Source organism: Daldinia loculata, assembly GCF_022478755.1.
Source record: "Daldinia loculata strain CBS 113971 unplaced genomic scaffold F4817scaffold_12, whole genome shotgun sequence".
NCBI lineage: Eukaryota > Fungi > Ascomycota > Sordariomycetes > Xylariales > Hypoxylaceae > Daldinia > Daldinia loculata.
The window spans coordinates 465,723-481,264 of NW_026054866.1; the positions used below are offsets into that span (position 1 = coordinate 465,723).

The window sequence follows — 15,542 nt, forward strand, 5'->3', positions numbered from 1 at the left end:
GAGCGGTACTTTAATTAATTGATATGCACTTGACGCGATAGTCACGCCATGCAACCCACATTTCTACCTTAACCGCGTTCATGACGCATTCCAACTCTTATCTGCCTAATTAAATGGGCTTGAGTAACAACATCTCAACTTCAACAAGGGAAAATAAGAACTAAGTTTCCAAGTTGACTACTATTATAGTTAAAGGAACGCTGACGTATTATATACCTTTAAACTTTTGCAACTGATCTGAAAATACTGGGCGCATACTGGGGGAATTGTCCAAAAGGTCCACTTGGTCATTGCGATCATGGCGCCACAAACGAGATCCCATGGCAATCCATCCAAGCCATCAGAGACCAAATCATACAGGTCAACTTCTGCAGCCCCCAAGCAACTATTATTTCCTGAACGTCAGCGAAATGTCAAAACATACGGGAAAACATATAGACGTCCTCGCGCTCCCAAAAAGGAATTGAAACAGGGTACACTAACCCAGATGGATTTCATATCGCCATCAATGCCTAAGGAGTTACTCAAGTCTGAGGATGAAGAAGATGTCGAAGATGATGATGAAGAGCCCGAGCCTCCTGCACCTGTAGAGGCAGTTAAATCCAAAAAGAGGACCCGAGGATCCCGACGCAGGACTGCGGGAGACGAACTAGTCAAGAATGAGAACCCAAGAGATACCAAAAGACGGAAGACTTTAGGAGACGCACCCAGCTCAAACCCGTCGAGTAGCTTCCATACTCAGACTTTAACTCAATTCTTGTCAGTCAAGGGTGAAAACAATAACGAGGACTGGCAAATCAATGACTCGGAAGACGACGATACTGGCTTCATACTGGAGACTCCCAAGAAAGCAAAAGAGCCTGCCCCTTCCAAGGCCAGCGAGCCACAGTCTGGAATCAGATCTTCAGTTCCAAGTCTCGTCGAGTCTGTCACCCCAACCAACCGTCGGACGAAGACGGTCATCCCATCTTCTACATCGCCAACAACACCGATGATGATGCGATACAGTCCAGCACCGCACAAGTCACCTCTAGTAGTTAAATCTGCCAACTTGACAGGTCCTTCTCCTATTCTTAAGAAGATTAGCAAGACGTCAAGGGATCGAGTGATTCCAGACTCGTACAGTACGGTTCATAGCTCACCAACTGTACGAGCCCAGAACTCTGCCATTAAGGCCACACCGGTCAAAAAGACTCGTTTCGAACTTCCCGAGGATAAAGAAAACATCACTCCAGGAAGGACTAAACCAAAGAGTCCTAAGCCGCTGAGGAAGACACCGGCCCGGCCACCCCTACGGGAAGTACCTGATTCCGATGATGATATCGATGGAACGGGAGACGTCGAAGATGAAGAGGCCAGTACAGAAGATGAGAACGCGCCAGCAGAACGAAAGGGAGATGGGATCCCGTCAGCAGATGATGCCGAAGAAGCAGAAACCTGCTACGGCGTTATCGGAGACGAAACACAGGCCGAGCTTCTTTCTTCAGCAGAGGAAATTAATCGCCAACTTGAGGAGAGTGATTCCGCAGAGTCAAGTCGCTCACGATCGGCTACTCCCACGCCAAACCCAAAGAAAATACGTGTACTTCCTAAAACACAGGTTGTAAACAAATCCACACCTTCTCCGGTTTCTGTAGCAGAGAAATCACCGACGTCGTATCTACAGAAAAGACAGTCAGACGAAAGTCCATCGAAGGCACAAACTCAGATGTTTACTCAGGGACTCGAGAGCCAACGGCTCCCCTTGGAAGTCGTTCATGCTCTTGGCCCCCAGACTGACAACTCTGATATTATGGTGTCTCTTCACCCTGAACCCTTGGCAAAGATAATCAACGGTACGAAGAATCACGAATTCAGGGTCTGGAAAATACCGCCTACCGTAACCCGCGTCTGGATTTATTCGACCAGGCCGTTCTCCGAGCTGAAGTACATGTGCACTCTCGGCCCTCCTAAAGTACCCGGAGAAATCGAGGACAACAAAGGGGTTGGAAATGTCGAGTTCAACCAAGGGAAAGCCGTCGCCAAGTATGCATACGAGATACTCCAGGTCTATGAACTCAACGACCCGGTTCCCCTCGACGAGATGAAGAAAAAGGGCTGGGTAAATGCTGCCCCGCAGAAATATGTATGGGTTCCTCCTGCAGTTATTGGAGAACTTACAGCGAATTTGAAATGTGCCCTGTTTGGTGAAGATGAGAAAGACCAAGAAGCAGCAGCTGCGTTGGTGCCAAGTAGTCCGAATTTTACTGAATCACAAGAACTCAAGGCCCAACTACAGGATGATGCTGAATTCTCAACCCAGCATCATTCTAACAACGTGGACGAAGTGATTCTTTCGAGCCAGTCTACGCGTAGATCTAGTGGTAGAGGCAAGAGAGCCCATCCAGAAAGCAACGAGGGTTTTACAAAGCCCGCACCACCTAGATTACAGTCAGGTTCTTCAATTCAGTCACCGCCAGCACCCCCGAGCCAGAGAACACGCAGTGCCGTTAGACCTTCGCAGGCTACCACAGTCTCAAGTCCAGCGCTATCTCCTGAGAGATTACCCCCTCAAGTAATATCCATCACCAGCGACTCGCCCGCCGCCAACCTGCACAGCAGCAGCCCGACGGCGTTCCGGAGTGCGCGAGATCACTCTCTACGGTCCTCGCAGTTCCAAACGCGGAGTCAGATGTTGCCGGATAGTCTGGTAAACGACGAGATTCAGGAGCCGCCGCCCATTGTATATGATTCTGCAGATGAGCAGTCGGATTGATGAATGATGATGAAAACTACATTGACGTATGGCGTGTTTGTAAGATATTGGATTGGCGTCGTTGCATGGATAGGTCATGTTATTTGGCTTGGCAGGAAAGGAAGGTTGCTAGGTATAGCTTGGAGTTCTAGTACGATAGGGTATGATGCTCAGGTCTGTAAGAGTGTTAGGGATCAGTCACGTAGTGATATAGCGTTATATAATAATACGAGTATTTCTTATATGGCATTCGGGTTGATACTAAGTCCACAACTCTAGCCTAGTGGGAATCCGGTTGATAAACTAGTACTAGACAAGAATCAACGTAGCATCCCAATGTATTCCTTCACTTCAGCCTACTAATCAGCCGGCCAACTTCCTAATCAGAGTATCATAACTCTTTGGGTATAAATAACATTAAACAGTCCGTCTTCTTGGCCGCAAAACACATCCATCCGCCCCTCCCCAATCTCGACTACCTTAAGTAGTCAATATAAACACCCCCAGCAAATCAATCATAGCTATAACCAGGCTCGTAAATGTAGCGGGTCCCCTTATTGCAGCGATACATAATCATAGCGAAGCTGATTATCAAGAGGAACCCTCCGGCGAATATCAGCGCTGAGCTGCCGTATTGCTCGGCGCTTTGCTGGACGGGCCTGTATCGACTGCCAGGAGTCGGGTCCGAGCCGAGGAGGGGCGGGGGACAGACGTGCTGGAAGAGGTTTTTGAAGCCGGGGTCTAGGTTGCAGAAGTCGTGGTTTACGATCTCGTATCTGTTGTGATGAGGGAGGGGGGGTTAGTAGGGTGGTTAGAAAGGGGGGAGGAGGAAAGGAGAGGAAAGGAGAGGAAAGGAAAGGAAAGGAGAAGAGGGGAGGGCTTACTGTTCGCAGGCACCTCCGTTGTTTATATGTACGGACACGTTGCCGTCTAAACTGGGCACTTGGATCCAGCAGCCGTTGAGGTCGGCGATGAAATCGCGGCGGACTGCGCGGGTTATGGGGATACTTGGCATTTTGTTTATCGAGTAGGTGTACTTGACTGTTGCTTTGTATAGGAAGGACCTAGGTATGTATATATGGCTGGTTCGGGATGTTGTTTGTTTGTTTGCGTGTGTAGTAGTAGTAGTAGTAGTAGTAGTAGTAGTAGTAGTGGTGGTGTTGGTGGTGGCGGTGATGATGAACAGAATAGGGGTGAAAATATCAGACAAAAGATCCATGCTTCTAGTTGCCATTGTCTGATTGCAAGGTATATAAGGACTCGTTTCGTCTGATGAGGATTAGGGTCTGAGTTAAACTCTGGGTAATATCAATGCTTAGCGTAGGAGGCTTTATAGCAAAGGCATAAACTTTTGCCTGGGTGTTTGGCTTGGACTTTTTTGCAAGTGAGGCTTTTGGGAGATATTCATGGTCACGGTATATATATGCTATGGCTTCTAATGTATTACGACGACTATCTGATCAGGGGAAATTTTTAGAGCTTTACGTGTATACTAATTATATTCAGGCTGGTTACTATCACATCTGGATTCTCAAGCTAACGGTCATGAAGGTCAACTGAGTAGGGCGTGTCTAGAAAAGGGGAATATAGTTGTCAAATAAGGCGTGAACTAGGTAGATTGTCTAGAAACTATATCCTATGGCTTATCTGAGCCATCTGAAAGTTGAATAATAACACGAACTTCACTGAGCACGTTTAGTAAGTACCTCCTGGATACTTAAGAAACCATGAGCATTTATGTGTGCGTATAGATTTAATATTTACTATATTAAAATAGGTAGAGTATTGATATGCTTGTTGGTTATATGGCGTAGATCCGAAAATAAAAGGGGGAATAAAAGGGGAAATAAAGGGGGGATAAAATCATATAGTTATAGGACTACGTACTCAAGTTATAAATGCTAAGCAACGTCAAGTCTCAACAAACCCGATCCTATGCCTTGAAGTGCTAACTAGATTTAAAGCGATCCCCTTTAAAACCATTATGAAAAATCGTACCAAGTTAGACGTACTATGTAAAGAAGCCTTCCTCACAAAGTATATACTAATGTCCAACTGATTATTTTATTAGCTAGAGAATCGCTCCAAGGTAATTAGGTACTTAACATTTCAGCAGATAAACACCTCAGCGCTCCCACCTAAGCGTCTAAATTTGATAGGAAGCGTATAGTTACGGTACGCAGCAGCGTAACGTGTCCATCACGATGACATCATTGCAACGACAAGGTGGGTGTTATCTATGATTCAACGTAGTGTATTGGTGGCGTTGATTGTGATAGATAAGCAAGAAATATATGATCATACGTTTAAGAATAATAGTCCCATTATCAGGTAGTAACCGCAAGCAAACGGGATAGCATATCACACCGGAGCAGATACTACGCCATGCCATCGTTATTCCAGCAGGCCGAAGCAAACAGTACTGACAGGCCCTCTTTAAGTGAGTTCTAGCGTCTTGGTACATCTACTATGTAGTAGGCTGATAGCCTGATACTTCGCAGCCAAGTACGGCCATACTGCACCCGGCCCAGGCAGCGGATTAGACGAGAATCCTAACACTCGGTCCGCGAACCAGCTTCAGGGAGGGAAGAAGGCTGAGGCTGCTACCGGCCAGCAGGCTCGTACGATGAAGGCGTCGATGACGAATGCGGCTAAGACGCGGAGCGGCGTTGGAGGAGAGGAGCAGAGTGGTATTGAACACTTTGAGACGTAGATATAGTACAATGATAGCTGAAACCGAGAGTTATATTGGTATCTGTAATCGCAAGACTGGCGATACGCCATCTTAACTACAATAACAGCGCCTATTAGTAAAGTTTACATTCCTGACCTACCACAACCTAATAGCAATGCACTTGTGCTTTGGTCAGTGTTCTTTTGATCTAGACAATAATGTGGCTAGAGTGCCAAATGGTAATAGCGTCAATTGCGTCACAGTTATGTACAAGCCGCCTAACTGGCATCTATTTCTTAGGCTCCTCTTTCTCCTCTTCGGGCTTAGGTGTGGGTAGTTTGAAGGTGTCGGGCTTGCGGTTGTCACCAGGACCAACTGGCTCCCAGGCTGTTGAGCCTCCCTCGAAGTTACGGAAGGCTTGCGTCAGCTCTAACGGCTCGGTGACAATGCGCTTCTTCTCTTCGTCGTATCGGATCTCGGTGTATCCTGTCAACGGGAAATCCTTCCGCAGGGGGTGGCCTTCAAAACCATAGTCGGTCATGATTCGACGTAGATCCGGGTGGTTGAGGAAGAAGACGCCAAACAGGTCGTAGACTTCTCGCTCGTACCAGTTGGCGCCGTCGTATAGAGGGGTGACACTCGGCACCGGCGTCGCCTCGTCGGCGTACGTCTTGACTCGGATTCGTGCGTTATGTCTTACGCTTAGTACGTTGTAGACAATCTCGAATCGTTGGTCTCTGGTCGGGAAGTCGACGGCCGTAACGGTGCTCATTTGAGTGAATTCGGCAGCCGTGTTGTCTAGCTTTCCGTCAGCTACAAAGCTCATCCCTAGGCGGAAATACGGAAATATATCAGCCCGGAATATGGATGCGGGTCTTACACTTGAGGAATGAAAACACGGGTATGACGCCGGCGGGAGGGATATAGATAACTAGCTCATCCTTCCAGACGGAGAACTGCTGGATGTACTTGGGCAAGCAGCCCATAAGCCAAGCTCCGTACCGGTGGAGGTCGTTGGCTTTGGTGGAGTACTTGTCTGTAGGGTTGACGATAGGCGCCTTAAGTTCCTTGGGGTGCTCTCGCGGCGCATGCCTCATATTCGGAGCATCCTTAGGCATATTGACATTTTGACGAGCGGTCGCAGAGATGCATCGAACGGCGACCTGCTCGGTACGGGACGGCAACGAGGGTTTCGCAGGTCGCAGAGCTGAGGCAAGAGCTCTGCTTCGGCAGAGCTTTGTCGCCATGGTCGACAGACGGTGGCAGGAGAGCCAATTGATTGTAGAGGGATTATAGTCTATCGAGGATTTGAGCTGAGCCGTCTATATATTATTTAGGAAGTTCATGACCTAAGAGCCGGGCCATATCTAAATACAGTGCAAGATAGATCGGGGAACTAGTCCAATCAGGTCAAGACAATTCCCAATTCGCGGAACAATATTAAGGCACCCTCCGACCATCTACCTAGCCTTAGGTAGGTACCTAACCTGTTGCCCAGGCTGCCAGGGCACTTGCCTTAGGTAGGTATCTAGGTACACACGTACCTGCTGCCTTACCTAACCTTACTAACTTTTTAACTAAATGGCATCTGCCCAATGATATACGAAATCACATATTGCCAAATCCGTGACGTAGCACATGACCTTTGTACTTCTAGTTCCCAACTTAATAATAAGTGTTCCTATCCCTCGGATTCACCCAGACCAAGTAAGAAATTCACAAAAAAGTTGGATACAGCTTACTGCAGCGGTGAGACTACATCAAAATGCGCTATTCGTAAACACCTGGCAACCGCCAGTTCAGATTTAAAACCCCGCTGTTACCTAGGTACCTACCTAGGTTTTGTTTCCGTTTCTTACAATAAAAAAAAAACCAAAAAGAAAAAGAAAAAGGTCGAGCACAACTTAGGTAATCGGTACCTAGCAATCTGCCCCGGTGCTCTGGCAAACGCAGGTAGCAGGGTACACAGCCTTGGAACAACAGCTGAGGCAAAAATCAAAATTGACGCTAAGACGCTAAGCCGTAACAGGCTATTGCAGTTTCCTAGCGCGAATCGGGTCAACCTTTCCTCTCGGCGCTCTGAACCAATCTTTCTGCCATTAAACCTCCTTTGCCTTTTCAAACCTTCACCTGTTCTTACCTTTACGCCATCACCGCAAACTGACTAACGGTCTGTACCTCACGTCTGCCTCGTCTCCTACCACACGCGACGTTACAGATACGCCAGTCATTTTCATCTTGCCTCTAATCTTCCTCGGTCGCGTTTTCACAAGGGGTTTCGCATGTTTTTTACTCCCGCTATAATATCCATTTCTTTTCACCTGCATAATCACCCGATATTTCAACCCAAACTTGACACATAGACACGACGCACCCTCAGTGCACGCACTTGCCTTCGCCTTACTGGTCTCTGGTCTTGGACAACATAATACCCGAGTTAAGCGTCGCTGGTCTAGCCCAGTGCTGGAGCTATTCTATCAACCAACCACAAGTTTCTAAGCCAACTCTCCACACAGATCAAGATGGCTCCTCAAGATAGCTTCATCGACGATGAGGAGGATACATGGTAAGCATATCCCCATACAGCTAGTCATATTCTCTACATCCTTAAGATAGAAAGCTGACACCTCGTATATAGCCCTCTATGCATAGAAGAGTTTGATCTCTCAGATAGGAATTTTAGACCATGCCCTTGCGGATATCAGGTACGAGCTTAGTACGAGTTGTTTTATAATTATGGGATAAGATACTAATGGCTCTTCATTAGATTTGCCAGTTCTGTTACAATAACCTGAAGAACAATCTAAATGGGCTGTGTCCTGCATGCCGACGACCTTATGACGAAAAGGATATCAAGTGGAAGGTTGTCACACATGAAGAGTATGTTTGTAGTGGAGAGAAGAATATACAAGGAGGATGTATGGCTAATTTTATACAGGGAAGCAGAATTTCGCGCCAATATCCAAAAGAACCAGAAGAAGCGAGCATCGGAACAACGTCAAAAGGAGGTCCAGAAGCGCGAGGCCGAGAAGGAAAGTCGCAAGAATCTCCAAGGCGTCCGTGTCGTACAGAAGAACCTTGTATACGTAACAGGTTTAACGCCTACCGTACGAGAGGACGAACTGCTCAAGACACTTCGTAAGCCCGAATTCTTTGGTCAGTATGGCAATATCCAGAAAATCTCGATTAGTAATCGCAAATCTGCCGACGGCCAGCCTCAGTCGCTGGGTATCTATGTGACTTTTGAGAAGAAGGATGACGCTGCTCGTTGTATACAAGCTGTGCACGGTTCACATAATGGCGATCGCGTCCTCAAGGCCCAGTTGGGAACGACAAAGTACTGCTCAGCGTGGTTGAGGCACGAGCAATGTGGAAATAGACAGTGCATGTTTCTACACGAGCTAGGCGACGAGGAGGACAGTTACTCCAGACAGGATCTTTCTTCTCTGAACAGTGTTCATACCCAACGTCCGCTATCGAATGCCGCCTCATCGTCACGTTCTGCATCACGACAACAGGTTTCCCACCTACCCGCGGCTATCTCACAGCCTATGGCCCGCACTGCTAGTAAAGAAGGGTCAGACGCCGGTGACGGACCGGCCCTGCCAGCTTCAGCAAATTGGGCACGCACTACTCAGCAGCGTAGTAGAAGAGGTAGTCACGCCACGAGCGGTGCAGCTTCGAGTCCTGCCATCTCGACCTCATTGCCGGTTACCAGTGAATCAACGCAAGAGGCTGTTGAAACTGCGGTGACAACAGAACCGCCTCCTCCGGCTAGCCGAAAAGCAGAGAAGCAGCCGGTAGCTGATAGTCCTGCTAAGTCTGAACCCGCCAGCACCAAAGCTGCGTCCGATCCGGAAGATGAGGTGCCTGACTTTGGCGAACTTTTTAAAGTCATTGCCAATTGCCCTCCCGACGCGTTTCTACCCCCTAAAAACAAGGATGACTCTTACCCCCCCTTATTCGACGTAAATGGCGGTGCGAAAAGACGAGCTATGAGGGAAGAGGATGAGAATCGCTTAGGTGATCACGAAGAGCAAGTCGACAACATAGAGGCATCAGAAGGCGAGCCTGAGAGCGGCAGCCTCGCGCTTGGTGGGGAACCGGAAGATAGAGACCAGGGTCGCGATAATGGCCGCTATGACCAGAGACGAAATCCGACGCAACCTCCGATCCAACGAACTAACACGAGCGAACTGTTTGGACCAAGCCTATCCGGCTACGCCCAGAACCCCACGGCTATCGGCTCTATTGGCGGCCGTACGATAACGCCACAGCAGCAGCAGCAGCAACAGCAGCAGCTCTTCGTTCGTCCCCAGGGTAGTTTTGCGGACCAGATGCCGCCGGGTATCTCGCCACAGTCCTCGCTCTTCCAGGGCCAGGGGCACAGTCGTCAACAGTCTAGGTTTAGCTTTGCGAACGAGAACAGTTCTAGCTCGATCAATGTGAAGTCAACTGCTGACCCGCGGTACATGGCACAACAGTCATCTATGATGCCGTCCACATATCGCTCGCAGCCAGGCAACCAGCTCTATTCTTCTATACCAGGACCCCCGCCTGGACTCAAGTCCGCCGGTTCAACGCCCGTTAATGGTGGCATGTTTGGCCAGGGGCATTCGTTTGGAGGATCAGCGTTTGGCGCGGGATCGAAGGATAATTCTAGTGAACTCCTCCAGTCTATCATCCGTGGGAGGGGCGCGGGCAGCACCCAGGCCCACGAAGCGGCAAAGCGTGAGTACTTCCCTTTCAGTAATCAATACCCACCCTCCACCTCCTCCACCCCAGCTCCTGCTCCGGCTCCGGGCCTCCTGGCATCGCTCCATGGTACCCAGCCTGGGGCTTTCCAAGATTTCGGACCTAAGCAGAAGAAGAAGGGGAAGAAGCACAGACACGCTAACACTTCCTCCTCTGGGGGGAGTGGCTTAGTAGATCTTGCGGACCCGAGTATCCTGCAGGCGAGAATGCAGCACCAGCAACAGGGAACCAGCACCGGAGTCGGACAGGGGCTGTACGGAGGACAAACCCAAGGTGGGTACAACCCCAGCATGGTTTATGGGAACAGCGTATACGGCGGCAGATGGTAGCTGCTTTGTAGCGCATAAGGAGTATGGCGGCGCGTTTGTTTTCTTTTCTGCTTGGCTTCGCCAGGGGTACGTCAGGGGCGTCTAGGTTTTCGGAAGGGGTCAAAGGAAATAATCGGAATATTCCACAACATTGTTTGAGCGAGCATTGCAGAGAGGCATGGCCCAGGGCGGGTCTAGGTTGCATTTGGCGTCCCCATTGCTCTTGGAAACGACGAGGCTTCGCGGCCAGTGCTTTGCCTTTCAGATGATACACACTTCTTTTCTGGCACTATTCTGTTGTTTGTTCCTCGCATTATTCGGTCGTATGGTCACGCCAGGCAAGCTATCGTCGTCTTCCACAAAGTTCTTCATGTACGTTAACACGCAGGTCGATCCTCCAGACCAGGCCTGAGAGGCTGCTCAATATAGCATTTCTTCCTCGTACCCGATGCTCTTGTCATATATAAACTTGTGGAAGACGACGATGGAAACTCCGTGATGCGTCGCCTGCTTTTTCTGTCTCCTTAGTATTGTAGTTCATCGCGTATATTGGTAAGAGTAAGCTAACGTACCGTGCCTCTTAGACGATGACCTTTTACCCCTCGACGAAGTTTCCTCGTCGGTGGATGCTCTTGTTGCGGATCCCGACGTCCCCGAAGAGCCTCGTTTACCCTTCTTGAAAGACGTTGTAAGGATACCGTCCGTGCCACCCGGGCTTGGACTCAGTCACTCCCACCCGCCGGCGCAACTTAATGAAAGGAGCTCAACGCCCGTGCCACATGGCCAGGGAAGCCAAAATGCAGCGATATCTGGAAAGTCGCCCGCTATTCCGCGGCCCGTGACTCCGCTCATATCTAAAACTCCTGTGAAGCCAGCTTCAACTAAGAAAGAAAGTATTCCTGCCGTCGGAACCGAAGCGAAGAAGAGTATCAAGGAATTAGCGGCAAAGAGTGGCTTGTCAAGGGACATAGCTGCTCAAGCGTCGAAGTCTAAAGGAAAAGGTGTCCTTCAAGAAGAAGATTTTCCAGCTTTGGACTCGGTCAAGGCGAGCTCGCCCCCCAAAGTAACCCCAGCCTTACCGTCCAAGCCACCAATTACTACCAAAGCGTCCCAGGGTAAGAAGGTTTCGAACGATAATATAATCAAGGCGTCGCCAGCCAAACCCACGCCCACCAAATCCGAGAAACGTCCAGTTCCTAGCACGCTTGACATCGCAGCCGCTACAAAGACTATTCCACAGCCTGCTGTTAGCGAAACAACAAGTGGGACAGATAAACCTCAGCAAATCCCTACTAGTATTTCCCAAGCCAGCAAAGCCCAGGGAGCTTCCGCTTTGTCTACTCCTACACCCACGACAGCATCTGTATCTTCTCCCATAGCAAAGGTTGCACCAAAAACACTCCGTCTTGTCCATACACCCAAGGCGGAGGCGTCGCCTATTCTGCCCCCCGCAGCTGTCGCATCGATTCGAGCTGCTGGAGTGGCCGGTTCCGCTCACCGACCCGCGACGCCTGCAAGCGAAGCCATCTCTGACACCGCGTCCATCGTTAGTGCGTCAGTGTCGGTGTCACGGACTAGCTCTCCGCCACCCTCGAAGATTGGCTCCGCTTCTGTGCGCGCAACCACGAAGAGTCAGCAACGCAAACAACGTAAAGAAGCTTCGAAGGAGGCCGCCGCTCAGATCGCCGAATCAAAGCCCATCGAACAAGAGGTAGAGATAGCTCCCATCCTTGGCAGAAAGAAGAAACAGAAGAAAGAGAAAAAGACGACCGGCGTAAGCCGCCCAGACACACCTAGTGGTTTAGAGCAGCAGCCGGATACATCAGCCCCTCAGAAAACTGCTGCTACAGCTCCTGCAGAAGTAAGCGAGAAGACTAGTAAAGCTAAGAACACTAACTCGGTATCCGAGCTACCCAATGCTGCTGGAGTGCAGAAGAATAAGCCGGCCAAGAGCCCTCCCAGGAGCCCTGTCACAATCGACACTTCAATAAGATTGAATGAGTCGACGAAGACTACGGTTCTTACTCCTGATTACGTCGGCCACGCCCCAGAACCCAAAATCGAGCAGCCCATGGACGAAGATGTTGGTGACATTCCTAACCTGCGTGACGTCTTTCGAAGTATCATGGAAAGCGGTAGTTACCCCGATGCCGAGGCGATTAGTTTCTTCAAGCCCGCGCCCGGCTATCGCTCGGATTTCCCTGGTAATATTCCCACAACCTTACCACCGACGCTGAAGACTATCGTCACTAAGGAAGATGAGGACAAGCTCAACGCATTCCAGCCCGTTCAAAAGACGGTGAATGAGCACACCGTACTCCTGACTCCCAACGGGGACTGTCTTCTCAACTTGACCGAGGAAGAAGCAGAGCTATTCCTCGAACTACAAGACCGCATAAGAGCAGATAGCGCTCTCCCCACCGCCTTTTCGGCACCTCGCCACACTCCCGCTACAGGATTCAGCCTGGTTAAGAACCGCGCTGTACCTAACGGCACTCCGTCATACTTCCCCTCCGGACCAGACAACTACCCCAGCGATCCCGTCGGCAAGATGCACCGCGAGGAAGCCATCAGCTGCATCAACCAGCACGTCCTGCCGTCGCTAAATCTCAGCGGCTACAAGGCCGGCCCCGGCGGCGGCCCCAGCTCCACCACCGGCCGCAACGTTAATCTCCAGCAGCTGGCGCCGTGGATCTGCCCGTCGGTCGATAACGCCGAGGAGCGTGGGAAGATGTTTGGAGGCCGTGCAGGCGACGAGTTCGTCGGCGGCGGTGCCGGCGGGGTCGATTACACCTGCCACGACCACGTCCCCGGCGTTAATGCTAATGGCGGCCCGGCTATCGGCAGTGCCCCGTTGATGAGCGTTGAAGATGCGGAGGCGGCGCTCGTCCTTGCCAAGAAACAGCATGAGGTCCTTGATAAGAAATTCAGACAGCTCCAGGCTAGGAACAGGCGCCTCGTAGGCCTGCATTGACTGCCTGGCTCCGCGCGTGATCCGTTCGCGGGATATGCGGCTGCGATGGCGGTGTGGGTTGCGAGGATTGTGGCGGCTGCTTTTGTGGGTGTTTTACGCTCTATGATGAGAGCGGCTTTGGGGGGTGTGGAGGAGGTGAGAGTTTTTACGCAGTATTAATTTTGATGCATTTGTTTGAGGGGGTGAGAGCGCGAGAGTTGACCGACCGGCTTGACTACGTTATGGTAGTTGGCATTCATTCGTTTCACTTTCACACGAGAAGAGAATAGGATGATGGATGGGTGGCTCCATAGCGAGTGTCAAGTCGGAGTCAGAGTCAGCGTAGAAGACCACCTGTGTGTGGCCTTCCTATCACGACGTGATATTTGTACGAGTATTGTTTCTTACTAGCGGAGTATCTGCCTAAACGTCCGCATCGCAGCTCAGTATGCTATGTGTCTACGAGTGCCAATTCGGCTCGGTTTGCGGTATTGACAACGGCAACGGCAACGGCGTTGGGAGGCAGGCATACATGAGAGACGGTGCGCAAGCATGTTTGTTTGTATTGTATTGTATTCAGCATTTGACCTACTGGGTCGCAGGAGTTCGATAGGTTATGATAGGCTCTTGGAGCCGTGCATGATTTGATTTTTTCACTTATGCTTTACTCGTGTTTTACCTAGTATGTGCGTTGTAGTCTTACGTTCATCTTAACGGTGTTGTTAATATGACATCCATTCTAAGTAGTGAGGTGTCCTTCTGTACGTTTTATGTTAGGCTAATGATGTTCCCATGGTTGTGACTTGTTCTATATGCTAGTGAGTTTCGTATTAAGAAGACGGGGCTTATGGATAAAGTATATATTAGAGACCTCGTTAAAAAGGACTCTTATTATATCCTTTCGTACAGCGAGGATATTACTTCGTTTCTTGTATGTTTGCTCTTCTACTATCACATGTAGCTTATAGCTAGTAGTGCCTAAGTCCATCTTAGCGTAGTAGGTTAGGTACCTACTTATCCGCGCGGTATGAGCCAAGATGCTTCTATAATTATCCAGTTTATGACACTAACTGTTCGTGCTTTGTAGTAGGTATTTCTCATAAGTTGCATTTGCTCTAACTATCACGAGAATAATGAATAATAGTATTTTATGTGGTACTTAAACTTGTATTTACATGTATGAACCTTTAGTTTTAATACTCGGCTTACTCTATTGTCGTAGTATCTTAAAACAAGAAGCTGTAGTACTTGTTATACTCGAAACGTTAAAGGTATAGCTTTAAGGCAGTATAAATTTAATATTAATATTCCCGGCTAGCATTTTGTAAATTCGAATGTTCTTTCAACTTCAAGGTCAAGAAATAAAATGTATAACTGGAATGGGAATCACTGCGAGGGCTTATTTCACGTTTATCTAGTAAGTAATTATGCTAGGGGTAGCTCTACGGAGTAACTGAAAGTCAGCCTTTAAATCCGAGTTGGGCCATGCGCCGGGAATTCCGCGTTGTAAGATCTGTTACTAATTTCTATTAGCCCGGCATGGCTTCTCAGAACGGCTACCACTTCGTGACTGCAATTTACCAAACCCCACGTCATGTGCCCATCACGATCTAAGCCACGAGGTCTCCATCTGTCACTAATAAGTTTGTCGATGTTGTTTAGTGAACTTGGCTAGCCTTGTATATTCGCCATTACACTTATGCAATCAGATGTTATAGTAATTGTTAGCTACAGAAAGACAACTCTTTTACAGGAGTCTATAGAGTTTGTGGAGTTTAGCACATCGTCATAACAACTCTATTAAACGTCGAGTTGCTGGAATAAGTTGAATTATTTCCTTCCTTTACATAATATATCGTTAGTCCGGCCAAATTCGTATTAACCATTTGACCGTTTCGATTTAACTGGAGCAATTGTTCTGTCATATCAAACTTACCGTAATATCACCAAGTATACTACTTACGAGATGGAACAAAAGTTCAGCATTTGTTGTTGTAAACTAGAAATAAAGATACGTCTTTATCCCTAAACTTGCGCAAAACCTGTAAATACCTAGGTACCTATGTAAGCTTGCTTTATGATGATTAAAGAACAATAAACCGAAGAGACTATTCATGT

At 48.8% G+C, this 15,542-nt stretch overlaps 5 protein-coding genes across 5 annotated transcripts; 3 read left to right on the top strand and 2 right to left on the bottom strand.

Annotated features, from left to right (window-relative positions):
* Positions 1–74: 74 nt before the first annotated feature.
* Positions 75–2,983, top strand: F4817DRAFT_331525 (uncharacterized protein). Its single transcript, XM_049302533.1, has one exon. It carries the CDS (start codon positions 299–301, stop codon positions 2,753–2,755), a length of 2,457 nt encoding a protein of 818 aa, XP_049161129.1. The 5' UTR covers positions 75–298; the 3' UTR covers positions 2,756–2,983.
* A 262-nt stretch (positions 2,984–3,245) lies between these two features.
* Positions 3,246–3,749, bottom strand: F4817DRAFT_313945 (uncharacterized protein; the record flags this gene model as incomplete). Its single annotated transcript, XM_049300325.1, has 2 exons — positions 3,246–3,510; positions 3,619–3,749. 2 exons carry the CDS (start codon positions 3,747–3,749, stop codon positions 3,246–3,248), a joined length of 396 nt encoding a protein of 131 aa, XP_049161130.1.
* Positions 3,750–4,996: 1,247 nt separating this feature from the next.
* Positions 4,997–6,818, bottom strand: F4817DRAFT_331527 (uncharacterized protein). Its single transcript, XM_049302534.1, has 2 exons — positions 6,289–6,818; positions 4,997–6,206 (listed from the first exon to the last, which is right to left on the bottom strand). The coding sequence occupies exons 1-2, from the start codon at positions 6,653–6,655 to the stop codon at positions 5,698–5,700; spliced, it is 876 nt and encodes a 291-aa protein (XP_049161131.1). The 5' UTR covers positions 6,656–6,818; the 3' UTR covers positions 4,997–5,697.
* Positions 5,120–5,447, top strand: F4817DRAFT_313946 (uncharacterized protein; the record flags this gene model as incomplete). The annotated part of the gene is made up of 2 exons (XM_049300326.1): positions 5,120–5,174; positions 5,236–5,447. The coding sequence occupies 2 exons, from the start codon at positions 5,120–5,122 to the stop codon at positions 5,445–5,447; spliced, it is 267 nt and encodes an 88-aa protein (XP_049161132.1).
* An 895-nt stretch (positions 6,819–7,713) lies between the features above and the next one.
* Positions 7,714–11,019, top strand: F4817DRAFT_35396 (uncharacterized protein). The gene is made up of 5 exons (XM_049305449.1): positions 7,714–7,844; positions 7,925–7,974; positions 8,047–8,113; positions 8,176–8,288; positions 8,347–11,019. Exons 2-5 carry the CDS (start codon positions 7,931–7,933, stop codon positions 10,490–10,492), a joined length of 2,370 nt encoding a protein of 789 aa, XP_049161133.1. The 5' UTR covers positions 7,714–7,844; positions 7,925–7,930; the 3' UTR covers positions 10,493–11,019.
* Positions 11,020–15,542: the final 4,523 nt, after the last annotated feature.